Source organism: Coregonus lavaretus, assembly GCF_964263955.1.
Source record: "Coregonus lavaretus genome assembly, chromosome: 28".
NCBI lineage: Eukaryota > Metazoa > Chordata > Actinopteri > Salmoniformes > Salmonidae > Coregonus > Coregonus lavaretus.
Genome location: NC_140015.1, coordinates 14,078,204 through 14,101,877, shown reverse-complemented (window position 1 = coordinate 14,101,877; position 23,674 = coordinate 14,078,204). Strand labels below are relative to the sequence as shown.

The 23,674-nt window shown below is 43.5% G+C and overlaps 1 protein-coding gene across 1 annotated transcript in view; it reads left to right on the top strand.

Moving 5' to 3' along the window:
• LOC311104448 (protein tweety homolog 3-like) overlaps nt 1-23,674 on the top strand; it is a 51,410-nt gene that overhangs the window by 13,498 nt on the left and 14,238 nt on the right. Inside the window, exons 2-8 of the mRNA XM_084146286.1 lie at nt 4,442-4,611; nt 10,579-10,690; nt 10,935-11,155; nt 12,645-12,740; nt 18,476-18,548; nt 19,141-19,216; nt 22,793-22,848. Coding sequence (XP_084002412.1) covers nt 4,442-4,611; nt 10,579-10,690; nt 10,935-11,155; nt 12,645-12,740; nt 18,476-18,548; nt 19,141-19,216; nt 22,793-22,848 — 804 coding nt within the window. The remainder of the gene's footprint in view (nt 1-4,441; nt 4,612-10,578; nt 10,691-10,934; nt 11,156-12,644; nt 12,741-18,475; nt 18,549-19,140; nt 19,217-22,792; nt 22,849-23,674) is intronic.

Here is a 23,674-nt window from a genome sequence, read left to right as displayed (position 1 = left end):
CAGGAGATGGAGCTCAGTGAGATACTGTAATTGAGGTCAGATATTGTTTCTCCAGGGCGTGGAAACCGTCTCAATAAAGCGCTTCAATGGAGAGGCCTCCATTCACCAAGAGCACAGGGGCGGCCCATTAGGCTAATCTTACTGAAATATGCATCTGTTTGAAGAACCAGAGTGCCAGTATTTTCCTGTTTAATCTATCAGACGACTATGGGAAGAAAAACTGTCTGGATCTAAATCTGTGTAATTACAGTGAACTCCCTGCCTGGATTCCCCCACAGGAATACAAACGTGAGAGAGCGGCCCACTGACTGTGTGAACTACATATGAAGTGCCTGCCGTCTCCCTGTGTGCTGCAGGCTGAAGTATGGGACTGGTGGTGGACCTACAGTACTCAGCAATAGACCCGTTTCTCTAGCACAATACTTAACATGTCATCAGGCCTTGAGATGCATTTGATAATAGATGTTATGTTGTTTCTGTTTGATCATATTTAGCCTAAGCTGGTTCACTTAGGCTATTCAGTCTCTTAGTTCACTCGTTCACTCACTGACATGCCTTTTCATTACTCAAACATACCTCGCATTTTCGCTTGCTCGCTCTCTCTCTCTCTCTCCTTCACCTCTCACACACTCTTCTTCACCTCTCTCTCACACACACACATTCACCCTAAGACTTCCAAGGTTTAGCAGATGGGTGCCTTTTCACATCAACGCTCTATATCGTAAGATCTGATCCCAGACCATGACATCTGCCTTGCAGCCTAGCCAGGACTCCACTTGTCACTAGTGAGTTTACGTCAGTATTGAACCCACTTACGACGTAATAAAGGTAGATATGTACAGTTGAAGTCGGAAGTTTACATACACTTAGGTTGGAGTCATTAAAACTTGTTTTTCAACCACTCCACAAATTTCTTGTTAACAAACTATAGTTTTGGCAAGTCGGTTACGACATCCACTTTGTGCATGACACAAGTAATTTTTCCAACAATTGTTTACAGACAGATGATTTCACTTAGAATTCACTGTATCACAATTCCAGTGGGTCAGAAGTTAAAATACACTAAGTTGACGGTGCCTTTAAACAGCTTGGAAAATTCCAGAAAATGATGTCATGGCTTTAGAAGCTTCTGATAGGCTAATTTGAGTCAATTGGAGGTGTACCAGTGGATGTATTTCAAGGCCTACCTTCAAACTCAGTGCCTCTTTTCTTGACATACTGGGAAATTAAAATAAATCAGCCAATACCTCAGAAAAAAAACTGTAGACCTCCACAAGTCTGGTTCATCCTTGGGAGCAATTTCCAAACGCCTGAAGGTACCACGTTCATCTGTACAAACAATAGTACGCAAGTATAAACACCATGGGACCACGCAACCATCATACCGCTCAGGAAGGAGATGCGTTCTGTCTCCTAGAGATGAACGTACTTTGGTGTGAAAAGTGCAAATCAATCCCAGAACAACAGCAAAGGACCTTGTGAAGATGCTGGAGGAAACAGGTGCAAAATTATCTATATCCACAGTAAAACGAGTTCTATATCGACATAACCTGAAAGGCCGCTCAGCAAGGAAGAAGCCACTGCTCCAAAACCGCCATAAAAAAGCCAGACTACGGTTTGCAACTGCACAGACAAAGATTGTACTTTTTGGAGAAATGTCCTCTGGTCTGATGAAACAAAAATAGAACTGTTTGGCCACAATGACCATCGTTATTTTTGGAGGAAAAAGGGGGTTGCTTGCAAACCGAAGAACACCATCCCAACCGTGAAGCACGGGGGTGGCAGCATCATGCTGTGGGGGTGCTTTGCTGCAGGAGGGACTGGTGCACTTCACAAAATAGATGGCATCATGAGGAAGGAAAATTATGTGGATATATTGAAGCAACATCTCAAGACATCAGTCAGGAAGTTAAAGCTTGGTCGCAAATGGGTCTTCCAAATGGACAATGACCCCAAGCATACTTCCAAAGTTGTAGCAAAATTGCTTAAGGACAGCAAAGTAAAGGTATTGGAGTGGCCATCACAAAGCCCTGACCTCAATCCTATAGAACATTTGTGGGCAGAACTGAAAAAGCGTGTGCGAGCAAGGAGGCCTACAAACCTGACTCAGTTACACCAGCTCTGTCAGGAGGAATGGGCAATAATTCACCCAACTTATTGTGGGAAGCTTGTGGAAGGCTACCCAAAACATTTGACCCAAGTTAAACAATTTAAAGGCAATGCTACCAAATACTAATTGAGTGTATGTAAACTTCTGACCCACTGGGAATGTGATGAAAGAAATAAAAGCTGAAATAAATAAATCTACTATTATTCTGACATTTCACATCCTTAAAATAAAGTGGTGATCCTAACTGACCTAAGACAGGGAATTCTTTCTAGGATTAAATGTCAGGAATTGTGAAAAACTGAGTTTAAATGTATTTGGCTAAGGTGTATGTAAACTTCCGACTTCAACTGTACATATAGATAGGGAGAAAGTGACTTGGCAACGGGATAGATAATAAACAGTAACCCAACACTCATTTAACTCCATCCAGATAGTTACCAACTTCTGCAAAGATCCTTTTTCATTTAAGGACTGAAAAAATGATTTGTTTTCAAACCAATTTTTACTTGGCATACAGTTGGCAGTATAAAGTCTATTTTGTTTTTCATGTGCAAAAATGAATGCCATTGGGCTAGATAAATAAATGCATCTAAAAACTCATTAAAGTCAAGAAGTCTTCATTTCCCTTTATCCACTGTTCCATTTGAGGGACAATACTTTGTTTTTTGTTCACTTTTCTCTGTCCGCAGAACAGAAGACTGGAGCCCAGGCAGCGCCTAAAATTAGATCCGTATTTAGCATTTGCCTTGCTTAAAGGAACTGGGCTGTCTTGCATTTTGGAAATCATTTGATATCTCATAGGAGCACAGAGCAGCTGTTGTTGAGGGAATGTACAGTAATACTGGATGAATTCTCATTTAAGGCGTTACAACAACAGGAAAAGGTGGAGAAGAACAACATACAATTTCCTATGCATGTTTGTTCTCAACTATCCATGAGGTAGTGAAGCCAAATCATGACCACTACTATCTGGCCATTTTAATTGTATACAGTATTGCAATCGGCAAATCACTGCAAGTTTACATCTGACAGCAGCAAAGAGCGAATGAGCGGTGCTAAGCCCAAACAGTGGCCTTCCCCTCAGTCACCCCAGGGCCCTGGTCACCCAAGACTCTGACCGTGCCACTCCTCTCCAGACGTTCTTCTATTTTCCCACTTCTGGAGAAGTAAGTCACTCCTCACACGAACCCTGACTCTCTTTACCCCACTTCCTATAAAGTCACAAGCTCTCTGGTCTGGCCTGAGCCAACACAATGCTCTCTCCAGTCCCCTGTACTGTATTCCCACACAGAGTAGGTGAGTAGGAGATACATGGCACACATTGAAAGGGAAAGATGGCAGCTTGTGAGCTTCAAGATTCCAGTCATTTTGAAGTGCTACATGGAAACAGGAGTTCACTGGGTCCACAAAAATCTAGTTATTTCATATCAAGCCAAGCCCAAATTTCATACAGGATATATCCATTACCATGAATCATAAGACAGAAGTTACTGTAAAGCAGACAGATTGGGAGCATATGAGAACTGGCTTTAAGTGAATCTTCAAAATGAGGCTAGATAAATAAACACATTATTCATGTGTGATGATGTTAGGTACTAGGATTATATGGTTTCTATATGTCTATTTAAGTAGGCCATGTCAGTGTTTGCGCCTTATGGCGGTGTGTTTGTGCTTGTTCATGATGGGGGACATTTAATGAGGCTTGAGGTTTTTCTCCTCTGTCTTCTCCGTTATTCTCAAAGTTATGACGATAACCCTTAATTAGCTGTGATCTGGTGTAAATGAGCTATGACGAGCCAAAGGGCATAGCTAATAATCAGAGAGACCATCTCATTACCTTGTGACTCCTCTGGGTGGTCAAAGGGTATATCTGCTTTAATAGCTTCTCATTCCTTGCAGACTTGATGTGCAAGATAGCCTAGCGGTTAGAGCGTGGGGCCAGTAACCAAAAGGTCGCTGTTTTGAAGTCCCGAGCCAGCAAGGTAGAAAAATCTGCCGTTCTGCCCTTGAGCAAGGCAGTTAACCCCCAACAACAACTGCTCCCCGGGCTCCGATGACGTGGACGTCGATTAAGGCAGCCCCGCCGCACCTCTCTGATTCAGAGGGGTTGTGTTAAATGCGGAAGACACATTTAGGTTGAATGCATTGTTGTGCAACTGACTAGGTATCCCCTTTCCCCCAATATCACTCTAACGGGCAACAGCTATGCCATTGTCTCTCTGAAAGCTTTCACCATCGGTTGTATGTGTGTAATAACCTCTGAAAGCCTTCCTTTGCTATTCATTGTGTGTGAGATGACGTCTCATCGTCCTCCTCTTGTTCCCCCCTCAGTCCATCCTGCTGCTGGGAGGCGTGGCTCTAGCCTGCCTGGCCCTGGACCTCCTCTTCCTGCTCTTCTACTCCTTCTGGTTGTGCTGCCGGCGGAAGAAGAGCGAGGAGCAGCCCAACGCCGACTGCTGCTGCACCGCCTGGTGTGTCATCATCGCCACGCTCGTCTGCAGGTGAGTCCCACGTGGAAAGACATAAGGCTTTGATCACTCAACAGACCATTGGTTCACTACCCAAAATATAGACCTAGCTGTAATGTGGGCCATCTCTAATTTCAACATGTAAAGCCCTGGGACTGCAGACAACAATGCAAGGATTAGCGATGTTCACCGTCACCCCTTAACCTCCTCAGATTAGCCATATTCGCCATCACCCCTTAACCTCCTCAGATTAGCCATATTCGCCATCACCCCTTAACCTCCTCAGATTAGCCATGTTCGCCATCACCCCTTAACCTCCTCAGATTAGCCATGTTCGCCATCACCCCTTAACCTCCTCGACCTGTAGTGCACAGACATAAGCGTACTCCATGCATGATGGAGCAGTTTGTGCCTTTAATCTCCTCCTTGAAGCCTTTGGTATCTAGCACAAAGCCAGCAGCCTTCCTCTGAGATGAATGAGCACCACCCACAGTGTCATAGGTGACTGGCTTTAAGACCTCATGCCTAGTCTGCCGGAGGTAATTTATTAGGGGTTTAATGGTACACGTATTCATACCGAACCATTCGGTACAGGTACCTCGGTTCGGTCCGTACTGTGAACCCGAATGAATACATAAAAAAAACATATTTACAGTACAAAATAAAAACACTAGGCCTATAGACTATGCTTACACTGCGTTGTAGTCCTCTGCCTCTTGAGTACATTTCAGACTATTCTGTTAAAAACAACTAGAGCTTTTGCTCTGGGACAGACATGATAACCGTGAGCTTTTGAGGCCTCGTCTCTGCACGTAGTCATCAAGCAATGTACTGGAAAGTAATGAAAAAGTTAAGAAAATAAAGGATTTCCCACATTCAAACTGAAATCATGCTACAAATGAGTGCCCACTGTAGTTTCCATGGCAACATTCTCTCAGAAGCCAACTCAGGACACAGAAGAAGACCCACAGGACTGGCTCAGAACAGAGCAGGCAGAGGGATACTCAGGGACTCAGTGGTTTAGAGTTAGAACCCTTTGAACTGCACAGTAAAATAGGTGGTATCTTTTCAGGAATTAGGATACACCAAAAATTCTGCAGAAGTGTAAATCTTGCAGAGCTAGCAACACTAGATGGCCTACTATACTGAACAAAAATATAAACGCAACATGTAAAGTGTTGGTTTCATGTTTCATGAGCTGAAATAAAATATCCCAGAAATGTTCTATATGCACAAAAAGCTTATTTCTCTCAAATGTTGTGCACAAATTTGTTTACATCCCTGTTAGTGCGCATTTCTCCTTTGCCAAGATAATCCATCAACTTGACAGGTGTGGCATATCAAGAAGCTGATTAAACACATGTGCACCTTGTGCTGGGGACAATAATAGGCCACTCTAAAATGTGCAGTTTTGTCACAACACAATGCCACAGATGTCTCATGTTTTGAGGAAGCGTGCAATTGGCATGCTGACTGCAGGAATGTCCAACAGAGCTGTTGCCAGAGAATTTAACGTTAATTTCTCTACCATAAGCCGCCTCCAACGTCATTTTAAAGAATTTGGCAGTATTTGGGGGGGGGGTTGCTAAGGAGTATTTCTGTCTGTAATAAAGCCCTTTTATGGGGAAAAATCCATTCTGATTTGCTGGGCATGGCTCCTATGGCTGCGCCCCCGCCCAGTCATGTGAAATCCATAGATTAGGGCCTAATTTATTTATGACTGATTTCCTTCTTTGAACTCTAACTAAGTAAAATCTTAGAAATTGTTGCATTTTATATTTTTGTTCAGTGTACTTCAATGGGATGGCAAAGTATCACATTGGGGTAATTGCTAAGGACAATATGCCCTTTCACTATCAAAGAGTCGCTCTGTGTCTAGTCCAGTGGGAAACCAGACCAAACTGTTGTCTGTTTCTGAGTGCTTCCCTCCAGAGTCCCTCCCAACCCCTGATTTACACGGCTGTCTGGAAGAACGACAGGCGAGTCCACCACAGTCACACAGACAAGCTTTGGAATCCCTGGTTCTCACAAAGGGTCATGTTCTGAGGGGCAGTGACAGATAAGGGAATGAACAATGCTGTCTGTCAAAATAATGGACCTAGAAATCCTAGAAAAACCTTCCTTTTCGATTATGCTGCCCCTTTGTGAGTGATCTCTTAAGACAAAGCTATTGGCCAGAATGGCCGCTCCTGTAGTGTCTGGGGCACAGTCCAGTATTTATGACTGATGAAGGGTTTATCATCTTCCCTCCTCAGTCTCCCTCCATCTGTCTGTGGGATAGGCACTTCCCAGCCTTCTGTTTCAAGGGGCTGTGACCCAGATGGAGGATGGTACCTCTCCCTGAACTGTAATTGCATCTCTGGCTGAATCTGAATGATGGATCTCTCGCCTCCTTGAACCCCCAGTGAGTAATGACAGTCAGCACCTGCTGCTGCCATCACGATGAGCTTCTGGAGTCTCTCTGCTGCCTCTCTGGCCCTGGCCCTCCTGTGAGAAATAATCCATCCACACGATGCAAGTCTCTGCACGCCCAGGCAGCCTAAAAGATTTCTTCAAGACTGCGGGAGTCTTATCAATTCCCATCTATGCTGGTAGGGAGAAGATATTAATCGAAACCTCATTTCGCCCTGCCCTCCTTTCACGGGCTATGAGGGTCTCTCCCCGTTGGGAAGGAGCACAACCCATAATAAGCAGCAGAGGTATCATGAATTGAGCATGACTCTCTGTGCTTCATGCTAATGTATAATTAATGTGGTTTGTGCTAGGGATGGGCTCGGTTAATCGATAATCGAATATCCGAACGAATGTTAGTATTCGATTACTTGCGAGTGTACATTTTTTGGCACAAAAAAATTATAGGCCTATTTTAACAATGAAAAGGCTTTGTCTGCATTAACTAAAATGATGCATGATGTGACATTGCTACATACAAGTATATACCATGATAATGTATTTCGGATACATTATCATATTTCAAATGCCCATCCATAGTCTGTGTGCAGGGAAGCCTTGTTGGAAGAGGAGAAAATAAATCCAGTTTGCCATTAATTATATAAACGGTAACCGTAGTAGTGGGTGGTTTGGTAACAGAGACCTGCTGTGATGCCAAAAGTGAATCTTAACTGTCATGCACTTTGTGATGTGGGTTAATAATCTGCCCATAAAGATTTGTGAGGATGAGGAAACAGCTCCTTCAGCTGTAATTTAGAAAACATGAGTTTTGTGTTGTGGGTTCAGCCCCCAGGCCACCTAAACAATTAAACAGTTTAATCTGTTTCTTCTATTTGTTTAGTACTTCTCAGATTAAGGCATCATTGTCTAGACAGAAGCCCAACCACGAGTCTCAAGGCGCTGAAATGGAAGTCCTTCTGCTCATCTAGGGACAGACAGATGGACAGACAGCGAACTGTAGACAGTCACTGTCTGTAGCTGGTACATACATGATCAAAGGGGAAATAGGAAAGCAGCCACAAAGGCACAGCAAAATGGCCTCATGGCAAGAAGACAGGAGAAGGAAGGAAGGACGGACAGACAGACAAAAAGGGCCGATAACTTCATCTTTTTCAATGTATTTCTGTTCGCCTGCTGACCACATGGGAAAAGAGGCTATGGCTCTTCATGGATCCACCCAAATAAATTCTTTAAGGCGGTTTTCTGTGCTGCGCTGCGTTCAAGGACACCTTTTAAGAATCCAACCATCTGCTTTGTGAAGTTTATGTTCAGCAATGTGAAGGTGAAAAAACAAATCTGCCTGGAAACAAAGCCCTATTCTCTCATGTATAATACTATGTAAGTTAATCCTCTGGGATCTGACTGTTAGGCCAGATGTTTGTATATGCATGCAGTCTCAGAGGAGCCATGAGAAAGGGAAGAACAACATGAGAGCAGAGCACAAAGTACTCCCACGCATACAGAAAGTTGAAAATGTCTTACAAATGGAGGACGCCCAAGAGAGAGACACATTAAAAGCTTCCATATCCCCAATAAAGAGTTAATTTATTTCTGAGAGCTTGTGACCTTCTTGCTGACTCAGTTGTGGAATCTTCCTGTTTTTGTCACATCCATTTTAACAATGGGCTTCGCTGAATCCTGTTTTCACTTCTCCTGAGTTGGGTCAGTTCAGAGCCATCTTGTTTGATTCAGCTGAAATCACTGCAGAGCGGTTCACAAAAGCATGGAGACTTGATGAGCATGTGGGCTGCATGACAATTACTCTCTCTTTCTCTGTGTGTGTGTGTGAGTAAAAAACCTGCATGCAGTATTTCAATTCAGTTTGATGCCACATGAATGACAGGCAGTGTAAGTTCATGGTCCAACTGTCATGAAACTTGAGAGAATCTTGATGCATTTTTTACTGAAGGCTCATGATTTGAGGAAGTCCTCACAGTCACATGCCCATCCTCTGTCACTCTAAGTTTTGGCTGCAAAACTTGAGGTTGTCGAGATGAGAGTTGTTGTTGCTGCTTGCACATTTTAGCTGTGTTATTGCATAATTAAAGATTATGGAAATCCCAGGCAATAGCCTAGGAAGCAGAACTGCTTTTCATGTAAATCTGTTTTAGGCTTGACATTGAGTGTGTGATAACATCTCTCTGGTTTGTCTTCAGCCTGCTGTAAACTCACTTTGCTGGTCGATGACAGGGGGATGGAACTCAGGCAGGCATTAGAGATTAGATCTGGACAGATATGTCATTTCTGGCATTGTCTTTTTGAACACCTAAACATAAAGCACTTAAAAAGTCGTGTTATCTGCCTGCTTTGGCAGTCCTGAATCACTGACAGTACAGTAAGAGAAAGAACAACGCTCTGTACATTTCTGTGAAACTGCACAGGGGTGTAGTATGGACGACACAAACCGGATTTAATGTTTTCTAGACACAGAAACTCCTAAACTATCAGGGCGGTCAAAGAGAACACTAAGCCAACAAACTAGTGGGGTTGTTGTGTATTTCATCTCTGGCTGTGTTTCCTGTTCCAAGTTTCCACCACAGTTACCAGTCCCCAGAGGGAGATGTGGCTGGATATCCTTTGGGTGGTGGACCATTCTTGATTCACACGGAAAAGAAGACCTAGTGATATCATTGTTGATTCAATTGATTACCCCCTACATGTATTAAGCAACATCTCCCTTGGTCTTCATTTCCTACTGAGTTTCTTGGGTTTCACTGTTGCGCAAAATTGTATTGCATTCTATTCTAAAGGACAACACAGACTTCAAAAGGCCTACTGGTAGCAGTATTTGATAGGAGGCTAGTAAGTTGGAAGTGATGACCACTATAATATTCTGAATGTTTATGCAAGTAATTAGATGATACTTGCATCAGAAATGTAGCGTTGGATATTGCCACCTGTAATGCATTTGATACCACTTGTTTATAGGTTAGCTCATTGCTTCCATTGGTTCCCATGCCTGTCTAGTGCAGTGGTTCCCAACCTTTTTTGGTTACTGTACCACCTGAATTTTGCTCTGCCCGGAGTACCCCTGAAGTACCCCCTCATGTGCATTTTACCAGTAGGCCTATGGTCTCATGAGTCTTCTCAAGTGGATAGGCCAAGTACCCTCAGGGGTCCTAGTACCCCTGGTTGGGAACCACTGGTCTAGCGCTAGCTGGCTGGCAGTAGGTCTTTGTGATTGCCAGGACGCCTCACCCAATAATCTCCGGCCTCCATGAATGGGCAAGGGTTGATCTCCTGTGTCAGTGCAGCCTTTGTCAGCTCTGGCGTGGGGCTCTGGGCATTGCTGACCCATTCCTCTTGGTTGCTATGGACTCTGTATAGAGAGGCTTTCTGCTGGAGCTCAATGCTGCCTGTTCAGTGGGATCTATCCCAGGCAGGGTTGATGCAGGGTTCACACGCCTACCCCCCTCTCTCTCTGTCTCTCTGTCTCTCTCTCTCTTTCTCTCTCTCTCTCTCTCTGTCTGTCTGTCTGTCTGTCTGCCGTGCTGTTCCGATCCCTTTTCCTCCTAACCACTTCCTCTCCTCCCCTTTGTCTCCCTTTAGCGCCGGCATTGCTGTTGGTTTCTATGGGAACGGCGAGACCTGTGACGGAGTGAACAGGCTGACGTATTCCCTGCGCCACGCCAACCGCACGGTGGCAGGAGTGCAGAAACTGGTAAGACTCAGAACTCCCGTCGAAATAATGACACCCCAGCAAAATCTCTACTGTCACAGCCATAACATGGGCTGGGCCTACCATTCACAGTTATCATACTGTTGATCACTATAAGGATCAATGATTCCCCTGCTAACCCCACATAGATACGATATAATATAATAAAGATGATTCATTTTGTCTATCCCCATAAGGAGCGGGTTGTTTGTGACCTTGCGTGTCCCTCCCTGTGCCTACTACCTAGGTATCAGACAGCACGGGGTCCCTGAAGCAGACGGTGGATGGCAGTCTGGAGCAGCTGGAGGGCCAGTACGCCAAGCACACAGACTACCTGTCCATCATCCAGAAGCTGCAGGGCCAGCTGGACGAGCTGGTGAGGCAGATGGTGGAGATCCCTTTCTGGGACAACAGAGAAATCTCCCTGGATGAGCTGGCCGTCAACATCGAGCTCTACGACTGGTACAGGTGAGAGACTGAGAGACAGGGAGTCTCAATACAGTACATCTCAGGACATAACATTTCTATTGTTCACCAAAACCATTACCAGAACTGAGGCTTGTTTTGTTTCATTACTTTGTTCGGCTATTGTAGGTGAATGTAGTTCAGGTTTGTTTTCCTGTCATGTTGTATGATACATTGCTTGTATTTCAAGGTAAAGATTAGTGAGTTTTTATTATTAGCTACATTTGCTGCTGCCTCATTTACATACAGGAGCTCACAGCAACCTCGGTTTAATGGAGTGTGAACAGAACTACACAGCTTCCACTCTGAGAGGAATCCTGCAATACAGGATTAGCAGTTTAAGTGAACAGTACGTCGTCCCTCATAATTACGCCGATGTCGTCCCGCATAATTCTACTGCTAGGCCTTTTAGAGAGAGAATCATCTCAAAGTTGATACTGTTAGGTTCTAAACGATTAGTAAAGCTCAACCAAGTTTATTCACCCACTGGATCCCACAGCTGCATAAGACAAAGGCATGTTTCCACCAGCACAAGTATATATACCCCAATTTGGGTGAAGTATCCTCCTTCCCTCTAAACATTACATGTTTATTGCTAGGCAGGAAGTTAAGTGATGCAGGCAATAAACTGTTCCTTCTCCCTTAATGTGACCTGACCTGACCTAATTCCTCACTCCTCACTGATCCACAGCTATCCACCATTATCAGTGACTGCAACCATGTGATTGCCTCCACCATATACATGCCTCCAACAGATAACCATTAACTTCCGGTGTAGAAACCAGACTATGGCACTCCTCATTTCCATAGGATATTTGATAATTAACAATAACATGTCCTGCATTCCTCTCTCTTCCTCTGTGACATGATTAAGGATATTTCTAGTTTATAAGTCAGAACCCATCAATACTCAGAAAGTGACTAAGCTAATATGAACTTGAACAGACATCAGATTTCTCTGGGAAAACCCCTCAAATGAACCATTTAGTGGGAGGAGATACTGGATGAAACCCAAAACACACAACACAGTCATCCCTCTTCCTGTAACTCGTGTTAACACCCCTGCAGTGTAAGGTAGAGTTTATTCTATATCCTCAGTACATTTCACAGTTGAATAGTTCATCTCTCTCCTGGTGAAACCGTGAAACAACTGGAGTCAACAGTGGAAACACCCTTACAGTTAAATCAGTCTGATTCAGCAGCCGACCCTCGCTGCTGCTTCCTCTTGAGATCTCAAACACTGCCTCTCTCAGCATCTCGCAGGGGAAGTGGACTTCAAATCACATCTCCTTTTTGTTTTGTGTATGTTTAAAGCAATCCCCATGTTTGTATCCTTTTAGATTTCTTTAACAGTACCAATGTGAACTGTACAGTGGTCCTAGATAACTTCTCCTTTTTCTTGCTGTACTGTGCTGCGTTTGTCAGCAGGTGTTGGGGTTTCTTCAGTCAGTTGGTCTATAGTTCTGTTGGGTGTTGTTGTTTTCCACCTCAGGTGGCTGGGCTACTTGGGCCTGCTGTTGTTCAACGTCCTCATCTGCCTGCTGGTGCTGTTTGGCCTCATTCGCAACTCCAAGGGAACGCTTATTGGGTAAGTCCAACCATGTGACCATGTGAGGGAGTGAAACAGTAAGACCAGTGGGGAGGGGGACGATATTCTGCTAGGCCATATATTTATAGCAATTGTCATGCTATTGAATGATTTAAACAAAATTAAAGCCTCCAACGTGTCAAGTTTTATCTCAAGTATCACTTTATTCGCCCGTTGCAAATTACTTTTGACTGTACGCTGAACAACCTTGTCACTGCGATTATGTGAGACGAATTCACGCTTCATAAAGTGTCAGCTAGTCACAGTCCATTTGGAATGTGCATTAAAACTAATCTCTCAGAAAATTCCTCTCGGTCTCAACTCTTGACAACTCTGCAGGTAAGTATGTTAGATCCTTTTTAAAAGGCATCAAGGACACAGGCTTAGCACTGCCTGTCCTCCTCTTCAGTCCCTCCCCTTCTAATTAATGTAATGATCTGTGTCTGTGGATACAGCGGGGTCAGTTTGGGTGTCTCATTGTCATTTGAGTCAGTTCAAGAGCATTAGGCATCATGGTTCCCCCAGGTCCCCCTCTCCTAGCCCTCCTGTCCTGTCATCTCACTCATCGTCAGTGAATCAGACCAAGGTCATTCTCAAGCCCTGCCCAGAGACCAATGAAGGGGTACATCCTCTGACATAATTAACCCTAACTCTCTTTGTGAGGTGAGGGAAACATTATCCCAAGTCCCTGTGGGTGTTTAGGGTTGAAGTCAAGGTTTCCTTTTTTATAGCTCAACAGGGTTGAAGTCAAGGTTTCCTTTTTTATAGCTCAACATTAAACCCTCCAGCATTTTATTTACATCAGTCAAAATGTGTAATAGCCATCATTTGGGATTAAGGCTAAGCAACTTCCAGTCCAAGGCAATGTTCCCTCAATTTTTTTCCGGCATTGAGCACAATTTTGGTCTGCTGAGAGCAAACTTGAACGTAATGAAAATTCTATGCAACTTCTGGCACGTGTTTACTGTGAAAACTGAGGCTGTACCCGCTTTAAGTTAGTTTTAACAGTGGCCAAGTAGGCTAATGTGGCTATATGATTATAATGTAGGCCTACCAGAGTGGCCTACCATAAAAAACAATGGAGAAAATGCATCCCATAACATTTTAACATGGAAATAACTATTGAAATAACTGTTCTATGATACAGACTACATTCCATGAGACTTTTGAAAACATGCATGGCTTGACATCAACCTGTTTAGCCACTTGTCCTTCAGACAAGGAGGTGACTGAAACTGTTGTTGTATTGTGTTGTTTGATGCAAGAGACCACTTTACAAAATAAAATGCATTATTATTCCTATACCAGTATTCTTATTTCAGAGAATCAGACAAAAGTGTATGCTACCCTCTGCATGTTGGCTACTTAGCTTATTCAAGCCTGTCTTAAAATACAACACTGCCCCTTTAAGCCAGAAAAAAAAGCTCTTTACCTGACTCGCTTTTCAAAGATTGCTAGAAATGTACACGTTTTTTGTAGGGTTGGGAATTGCCAGAGACCTCACAATACAATATTTTCATGGTTAGGTGCCAATACGATATGTATTACGATTCTCACAACTCTATATGTATTAGCGATTCAATACTGTTCTTTTATTGCGACGAATAGGAATTATAGCTAAATGCATAGGAAATGTAGTCATTGATGAGGTTAGAAATAATGATTTTTAATATAAATAATAACGGTGTCCTTCAAACCTTGCTTTCGTCAAAGAATCCTCCATTTGCAGCAATTGCAGCCTTGCAGACCTTTGGCATTCTAGTTGTCAATTTGTTGAGGTAATCTGAAGATATTTCACCTCATGCTTCCTGAAGCACCTCCCACAAATTGGATTGGCTTGATGGGCACTTCTTACGTACCATACGGTCAAGCTGCTCCCACAACAGCTCAATAGGGTTGAGATCCGGTGACTGTGCTGGCCACTCCATTATAGACAGAATACCAGCTGACTGCTTCTTCCCTAAATAGTTATTGCATAGTTTGGAGCTGTGCTTTGGGCCATTGTCCTGTTGTAGGAGGAAATTGGCTCCAAATGGAGTGATAGCCTTCCTTCTTCAAGATCCCTTTTACTCTGTACAAATCTCCCACTTTACCACCACCAAAGCACCCCCAGGCCATCACATTGCCTCCACCATGCTTAACAGATGGCATCAAGCACTCCTCCAGCATCATTTCATTTGGTCTGCGTCTCACAAATGTTCTTCTTTGTGATCCGAACACCTCAAACTTCGATTCGTCTGTCCATAACACTTTTTTCCAATCTTCCTCTGTCCAGTGTCTGTGTTCTTTTGGCCATCTTAATCTTTTATTTTTATTGGCCAGTCTGAGATATGGCTTTTTCTTTGCAACTCTGCCTAGAAGGTCAGCATCCCTGAGTCGCCTCTTTACTGTTGACGTTGAGACTGGTGTTTTGCGGGTAGTATTTAATGAAGCTGCCAGTTGAGGACCTGTGAAGCGTCTGTTTCTCAAACTAGACACTAATGTATTTGTCCTCTTGCTCAGTTGTGCACCGGGGCCTCCCACTCCTCTTTCTATTCTGGTTAAAGCCAGTTTGCGCTGTTCTGTGAAGGGAGTAATACACAGCGTTGTACGAGATCTTCAGTTTCTTGGCAATTTCTCGCATGAAATAGCCTTAATTTCTCAGAACAAGAATAGACTGACGAGTTTCAGAAGAAAGTTATTTGTTTCTGGCCATTTTTATCCTGTAATTGAACCCACAATTGCTGATGCTCCAGATACTCAACTAGTCTCAAGAAGGCCATTTTTATTGCTTCTTTAATCAGCACAACAGTTTTCAGCTGTGCTAACATAATTGCAAAAGGGTTTTCTAATGATCAATTAGCCTTTTAAAATGATAAACTTGGATTAGCAAACACAACGTGCCATTGGATCACAGGACTGATGGTTGCTGATAATGGGCCTCTGTACGCCTATGTAGATATTCCATAAAACAATCTGCAGTTTCCAGCTACAATAGCCATTTACAACATTAACAATGTCTACACTGTATTTCTGATCAATTTGATGTTATTTTAATGGATAAAAAAATAGCTTTTCTTTCGTAAACAAGGACATTTCTAAGTGACCCCAAACTTTTGAACGGTAGTGTATGTATGTATGTATGTATGTATGTATGTATGTACATACAAATACATAAATATATCCTTTTAAAAAATATATTCCCCTTTATTACTTTCCTACCCCACCACCCCTTCCCTAATTGGAGTAAACTAGTGAACAACCACGCTTAGGCCTCTACTTCCAGCTTATACATTTTATGGACACAGTCAATTTTACAATAATTCTATTTTGTTTGTTTTTACTCCTGAACTTCCTCTACCCTCAACCTCTCCGATCATTTTCATGATGTCCATCCGGTTTTCTTCTATATGCCTTATCTTTCTAACTGTGCTCTTTCACAAAAGCTCTCAACCTATATACAGTGAGGGAAAAAAGTATTTGATCCCCTGCTGATTTTGTACGTTTGCCCACTGACAAAAACATGATCAGTCTATAATTTTAATGGTAGGTTTATTTGAAAAGTGAGAGACAGAATAACAACAAAAAAATCCAGAAAAATGCATGTCAAAAATGTTATAAATTGATTTGCATTTTAATGAGGGAAATAAGTATTTGACCCCTCTGCAAAACATGACTTAGTACTTGGTGGCAAAACCCAGAGGTCAGACATTTCTTGTAGTTGGCCACCAGGTTTGCACACATCTCAGGAGGGATTTTGTTCCACTCCTCTTTGCAGATCTTCTCCAAGTCATTAAGGTTTCGAGGCTGACGTTTGGCAACTCGAACCTTCAGCTCCCTCCACAGATTTTCTGTGGGATTAAGGTCTGGAGACTGGCTAGGCCACTCCAGGAACTTAATGTGCTTCTTCTTGAGCCACTCCTTTGTTGCCTTGGCCGTGTGTTTTGGGTCATTGTCATGCTGGAATACCCATCCACGACCCATTTTCAATGCCCTGGCTGAGGGAAGGAGGTTCTTACCCAAGATTTGACGGTACATGGCCCGGTCCATCGTCCCTTTGATGCGGTGAAGTTGTCCTGTCCCCTTAGCAGAAAAACACCCCCAAAGCATAATGTTTTCACCTCCATGTTTGACGGTGGGGATGGTGTTCTTGGGGTCATAGGCAGTATTCCTCCTCCTCCAAACACGGCGAGTTGAATTGATGCCAAAGAGCTCGATTTTGGTCTCATCTGACCACAACACTTTCACCCAGTTCTCCTCTGAATCATTCAGATGTTCATTGGCAAACTTCAGACGGCCCTGTATATGTGCTTTCCTGAGCAGGGGGACCTGGCGGGCGCTGCAGGATTTCAGTCCTTCACGGCGTAGTGTGTTACCAATTGTTTTCTTGGTGACTATGGTCCCAGCTGCCTTGAGATCATTGACAAGATCCTCCCGTGTAGTTCTGGGCTGATTCCTCACCGTTCTCATGATCATTGCAACTCCACGAGGTGAGATCTTGCATGGAGCCGAGGGAGATTGACAGTTATTTTGTGTTTCTTCCATTTGCGAATAACCGTACCAACTGTTGTCACCTTCTCACCAAGCTGCTTGGCGATGGTCTTGTAGCCCACTCCAGCCTTGTGTTGTAGGTCTACAATCTTGTCCCTGACATCCTTGGAGAGCTCTTTGGTCTTGGCCATGGTGGAGAGTTTGGAATCTGATTGATTGATTGCTTCTGTGGACAGGTGTCTTTTATACAGGTAACAAACTGAGATTAGGAGCACTCCCTTTAAGAGTGTGCTCCTAATATCAGCTTGTTACCTGTATAAAAGACACCTGGGAGCCAGAAATCTTTCTGATTGAGAGGGGGTCAAATACTTATTTCCCTCATTAAAATGCATTAAAAAAAAAAATATCCCTCACTGTAGACCTAATTAAGTTTGAGTTTTCTCTCTCCTCACTTTTCTTAGACAATTAAGGCAAGGGCTGTTTTCTCGTCTCCTAACTCCACTGCTGCCTCCACCGCATTGTTTTCAACACCAATATGCTGGTTAACTTTGATATTATGCACATAGCAACATGGTCTAGGAAAAGGCGCCAATTCAACAGCGCACTGATGTGTTTCAGAAACACGGACAGCGACCGCTATCCAACGCAGAAGAAAGCGCATTTGTTATAAAATAATAATATTTGTATTAATGTTGCACCATTGTTCTTAAGTAATATAACCATATACAATTTCAGTTGCACATCTTAGAGTGATGGACTGTGCCATCCCCACGGCCTCCAGAATGGATCAGTCCACTCAGACAGGTGCGAGTCAGACAGGAGTCTTGTACATATTATTTTATTATATATATTTTTGCTACTGCTCGACTAAAGAAATCTCGGTCGACCAACAGCCTATCGACCAAACAATCGACCAGTCGACTAAATGGGGTCAGCCCTAAAATGTGCACGCGGATACATGCAGTTCTTCACTTTCATCTCAAAACAAGCGCATCTACTCGCGACTGCTCGTGCCTGCTAATGCAATAGAATCCTCCTCCGATGCGCTCTGCCTAGAACAAAATCTCAGAGAAACGGGCTAATATTATGTTGATTCGATCCCAATTCCCACAGTAGAGGGAAACGTTGATAGTGTAAACTAACGGGGTGAAACTGTAGTGAAGTTCAGTGTTGTGCATCTCTGCGGGGGCTGATATTTCTTCTGGGTGGCAGTCCTGTTCTAACCTCTCTCCTCCCTCCCTCTCTCTCTCTCTCTCCGTCCCCAGAGTGTGTCTTCTGAGCATGCTGGCTCTGGTTATCAGCTGGGCCTCCCTGGGTCTGGAGTTGGCTGTTTCTGCCGTGAGTATCTCCATGGGAACATGGCTCTATATATCTATGTTGAGGCTGGAACCCAGAGCTCAGTCCCAGTAGTGTGGGAGTTAGAACCTGTACAACCTTTACCTGAATCACTGCGCTGGGCCAGCTGACACTGAACAAAATAGAATGTTTGGCATAAGGTACTATTATCAGTATGAGTCATGAAGTTAGGTTTGTTAACACTTGCTAAGTTTATCTAGGGATAATTGCGAGGCAGACTAGCTACTACAGTTTATAGCTGGTTCAGTGTGCCGTTCATTGTGCGCAGCATGCCTTTATCAAATATATAAGACCCAGTGGGATCTGTCTTTATGCAAATCCCCCTCCCACACCATTTAAAATGGATAATTCCCTCCCCTGCATATGAATCAGAGATGACCCCCTGCCTCGTCTTCCTTCCGTAACACGGTGGTGCCTATGATCTTTATTACCTCCAGATGGACACTGATTATCCTACAGACTAAACATTCTCATGATTCTAAATACTGTGGTGTTGTGAAATGTCCTGTTGTGCTTCTGACTGTTTGGGTATGTTTTTCAGATTGTGTGAATGTGTTTTACTCCCTCTTTGCAGACTTCCAGTGACTTCTGCGTTGCTCCTGACATGTTCGTCACCCAAATGACAGAACAGTATGGAGTGCTCAATAAAGGTAAAGATTCATTAAGAGACTTGTCATGTTTATTGTGAGATCAATCATAAAGTGAAATACAGACATTGCGCTGTATGAGACTCACGTCTAACTCTACTTTTAACAGTTGTTTTGTGCAAGAATTCTGAGAGGCAAGTTTTTGTTAGAGATGTCTCACAGTCACATAAGCTTTCATATCCTGTTTGTTTTGGAGGAGAACCGTCTGCTGACTATGAATCTCTTCAACTTGACAGAACACTACAACAGTTGTAGAAAATCGTCGTAGGGGAAATGCATAACACCAATGACAAGTCTGGCTCTAACACTGTCTGTTTGTTTGTGATAAAATATGAGTGTTTCTTTTGTCGAGGGATACTCTCATCTGGAGGATGTTTTGATAGCTCTGAGAAATTATTGATTTGGATTCATTCTCATCAGTAGCATGCACACTGAGATATGATGCAGAAATAATGACAGAGCAACGACACAAATGCCAAAAGCGCTTTAATATGTGCCAGACAAGCCCAATCACTGTGATGCTCAATCGATCCCCCATCCCACCCTGGGGAGATATATAAACCTGTTTCTATTCTCTGGCAAGCGGTAAAATGTATTGCTTTCAGATTTATGGACCTGGGCTAGAGTGCATGAGCTACCTCCTCAAACCTGTAATAGGACTCAATAAATTACCCCCAGAGCATCTGTCGCCGGGCAGACAAGCCATGGGTGACGGGCTGCGCTGCATTTTAAGTGTCCAATGCGGCCCGTGGAGTAATTGGCCAATCTGGTCCCATGATGAGGTGAAAGAGGTGTGAGAGGAGAGGGATAGAGCCCGGAGTGTGTGAATGAGATAAGACCAGTGGAGGAGGGGGATGAGGAGAGACATGCTATGGTGGAGGAGGCAGGCAGGCAGAGTGTTTGAGTGAGGGTGTGTGTGTTTGTTCCTTCTGTAGTCGACGTATCTGTGGAAAAGTACTGCATAATTTAACACAGTCACCAGTAGGGCTGGGAATTGCCAGGGACCTCACGATACAATATCATCATGATACTTAGGTGCCTTGCGATTTTCACAATTCTCACAAGGGAGCCATGAGAAAACAAGTTTTGATCAGTCATGGAAATAAAAGTGCTGAAAACAAATTGGCTCACTATTTCACAAAATAAGAAGCTATGAAGGAAACATTTTGTGTTTTGGTGTAGGTACAGCCAACTAGCACAAAAATAATATTGCGATATTGTCAAAACCATACAATATATCGTCAGAAATACCCTAATATGTAACTGTATCGATTAACAATTTTCCCCCATCACTAGTGCCCAGTTAGTCATCCTCTCTCTAAATCACCACTCCAGCTTTCACTCTCCATTGTCAAGTAGTTGCTGGGTAGAATAGAGCTCTCTACCCTCTCATTGTGAAGCCCTCTCTGCCTACTCTCAATAGGTATACTAGAGGAGGAACTCTAGTAAAGAAAGCCTACATTAACTGTAGATCCTGATTGGTGTAACTATTGTTGTTAAGACTCATTTGACCTATGTGCATCATCTCCTCCTCAGTACAGTAGCTTCCTCCACTGCCTTGAGGCTGGAATCAGGCAACCAGGGGTGTTTGTGTGTTCTATTTTCCTTGCATGTTAACATGCCTGTGTGTTTATCAGCAGCAATGTAAATTATGTAATGACAATATAAGGTGGTTTAGACTTACAAGGGAGCTGAACATTTATGTGACATTGCAAACTTTAAAATGTAAATTATTACGCTAGTGGTAATATGACTCTATAAATATATATATATTTTCTTTTTCTCTCTCTCTTCAACATGGTGTCCAGTACATGTTTGTGACCCCTAAGAATGGCCTTGCCTTCCACCCCTAGGTTGTCTTGATCTACAATGGCAGCCTTTTCATTACCTTTATTCCATTCTGTCCTTATTTCATACCTGCCGTCCTGGACAAGCCATTACTGTTTATTTTGCCCTGGTAAACAAACGCCACAGACTATACCTCACTCTGTAGCACTGAGGTCTCTCTGTGGATAATTTCAACAGCTCTGTTGCCATTCTTAATCTTATCTGTTGTTCCTCACTGGCCGTAATATGTATATCTTTACTGCCCTGTCCTAGCCCCGACAGAAAGGCTGTTCTTTACTGCCCTGTCCTAGCCCCGACAGAAAGGCTGTTCTTTACTGCCCTGTCCTAGCCCCGACAGAAAGGCTGTTCTTTACTGCCCTGTCCTAGCCCCGACAGAAAGGCTGTTCTTTACTGCCCTGTCCTAGCCCCAACAGAAAGGCTGTTCTTTACTGCCCTGTCCTAGCCCCGACAGAAAGGCTGTTCTTTACTGCCCTGTCCTAGCCCCGACAGAAAGGTTGTTCTTTACTGCCCTGTCCTAGCCCCGACAGAAAGGCTGTTCTATTCTCCTGTTATCTGCTTAATGTTTCGGCCATTGTTTCTCTTTTACATCACTCTGACATTTTAGTAGTAAAATCCTGAACCCAATTATTGCAGCTCCAACAAAGAGAAGTTATGAGTCTGTCATCTCTGACTGGCTGCTTTAAACACTATTACAAGCCGTAAATGAGAGGTCTTCCATTCAGCCTGTTGTATATGGCCATCCAATGATATAATTGAATGAGCAGTTCATTTCCCAGTCATAATTACACTGTTTATGAGACTCACAGGGAGGGAGCTCAGCTCAGCTTCGAGTAGCTACGGCAGATGTGAACTGGCCCATCCATAACCAGAGCAGACTGCTGCTGTTCTCTCTACCACTCACTGTGCATGTGCGTGCGCGCAAGATAGATGGGAGGTTTCCGAGAGAAATGGAAAAGCACACTTTGGAACCAGTTGACAGCTCTGCGGAATCCTCACAGAGAATTGTAATGTCTGGAACCCACTTGACTTTGTGGGAGTCAGTGGACGTTACAGACCAGTGTGGCGTAAGGGATAGGGTGCCATGTGTTGTGTTGGTGGTGTTGGTGATATTCTCTCTGATTAATGCTGGGGACCAGAAGGAGAGGTACTCTGATTCAAGCCTGTGCCATGGTGTGCTATGTTTGAGTCACGCACTCCCAAATATCATTATTTATTAAATTGTATGTGGGTGGGTGTGTGTGTGTGGGTGAGAATACGTGCCTCCTTCTTACACCATGCCAGATTGAGTTCCCTAAAGCAGGATACTATTAATCCTACTGGCACAGTGTGCCTGACCGTGCTGCTAGCTAACTCATTAACCCAATCTCTGTCCGTCTCTGTCTCTGGGGAAGCTGACCTGAGATGATACCACAGCACTGTAGGCTATGGGGTTCAACACCTGACATTCAGTAGACTGGGCACTGCTTCAGGCAGTGGCATATAAAGGCTATGGGATGTCAAGGTCAGTAAGTCATCATGGTGGCAAATGAGACCTCCACTGAAGCTTCTAAAGGACCTGGTTTCATGGGTGAAATGGTTGGAGAAAACCTTATGTCCTCTGTGAGAATGGGTTAATGCAATTCGCCTTACTGAACAATTGACTGTCACTGTACTATAACTAACTACACTGAGATTGTCTGCAGTACTGCTCACATCATCTGATCCAGTCCTGTTGTATGTGTTTTTCCACAGACATTCTGCAGTACTACATGAGATGCAGTGTGGACCAAACCAACCCATTCCAACAGGTAGGCTACTTCAAACTAACTTTTACTGGCCATCATATTTTCAGTAGCAAAGAGCTTTGATATTGGCGTCACAGACACCAAGGATGTGTTGGTTTTATAATATGTTTAGTATTCATATCATCTATTTCAGTAGACAGTATATGCGTGAATCAGGCTGATATGTAACTTTGATGCAGGCCATCATTTATCTGGTCTAATGAGGCTGAACAGTGAGATGACTCATCTAGCTAATGCATCTCACTGCATACAGTGCATTCGGAAAGTATTCAGACCCCTTGACCTTTTCCCAAAAAAATTACGATACAGCCTTATTCTAAAATGGAAATATCACATTTACATAAGTATTCCGACCCTTTACTCAGTACTTTGTTGAAGCACCTTTAGCAGTGATTACAGCCTCGAGTCTTCTTTGGTATGACGCTAAAAGCTTGGCACACCTGTATTTGGGGAGTTTCTCCCATTCTCTGCAGAGCCTCTCAAGCTCGGTCAGGTTGGATGGGGAGCGTCGCTGCACAGCTATTTTCAGGTCTCTCCAGAGATGTTCGATCATGTTCAAGTCTGGGCTCTGGATGGGCCACTCAAGGACATGTCAGCTTTTCATGGAGGTTTAAATGTAGAACTGCGAAACGGCCACTAAGGCAATTGCCAGTGTGAAATATGAATGTGATTTGAAGACCCTACCCTAAGACCCTTTCCATGACTTGCTTTTAATGGACTGTAGTTGTTTTTTCTCTTCTCATGAATTGATCAAATGGCTTAGTGCAGGACAAGCCCAGGCTTAGCTATCACAGGTACATCTGAAAGAAAAAGGTTTGATACATAATGC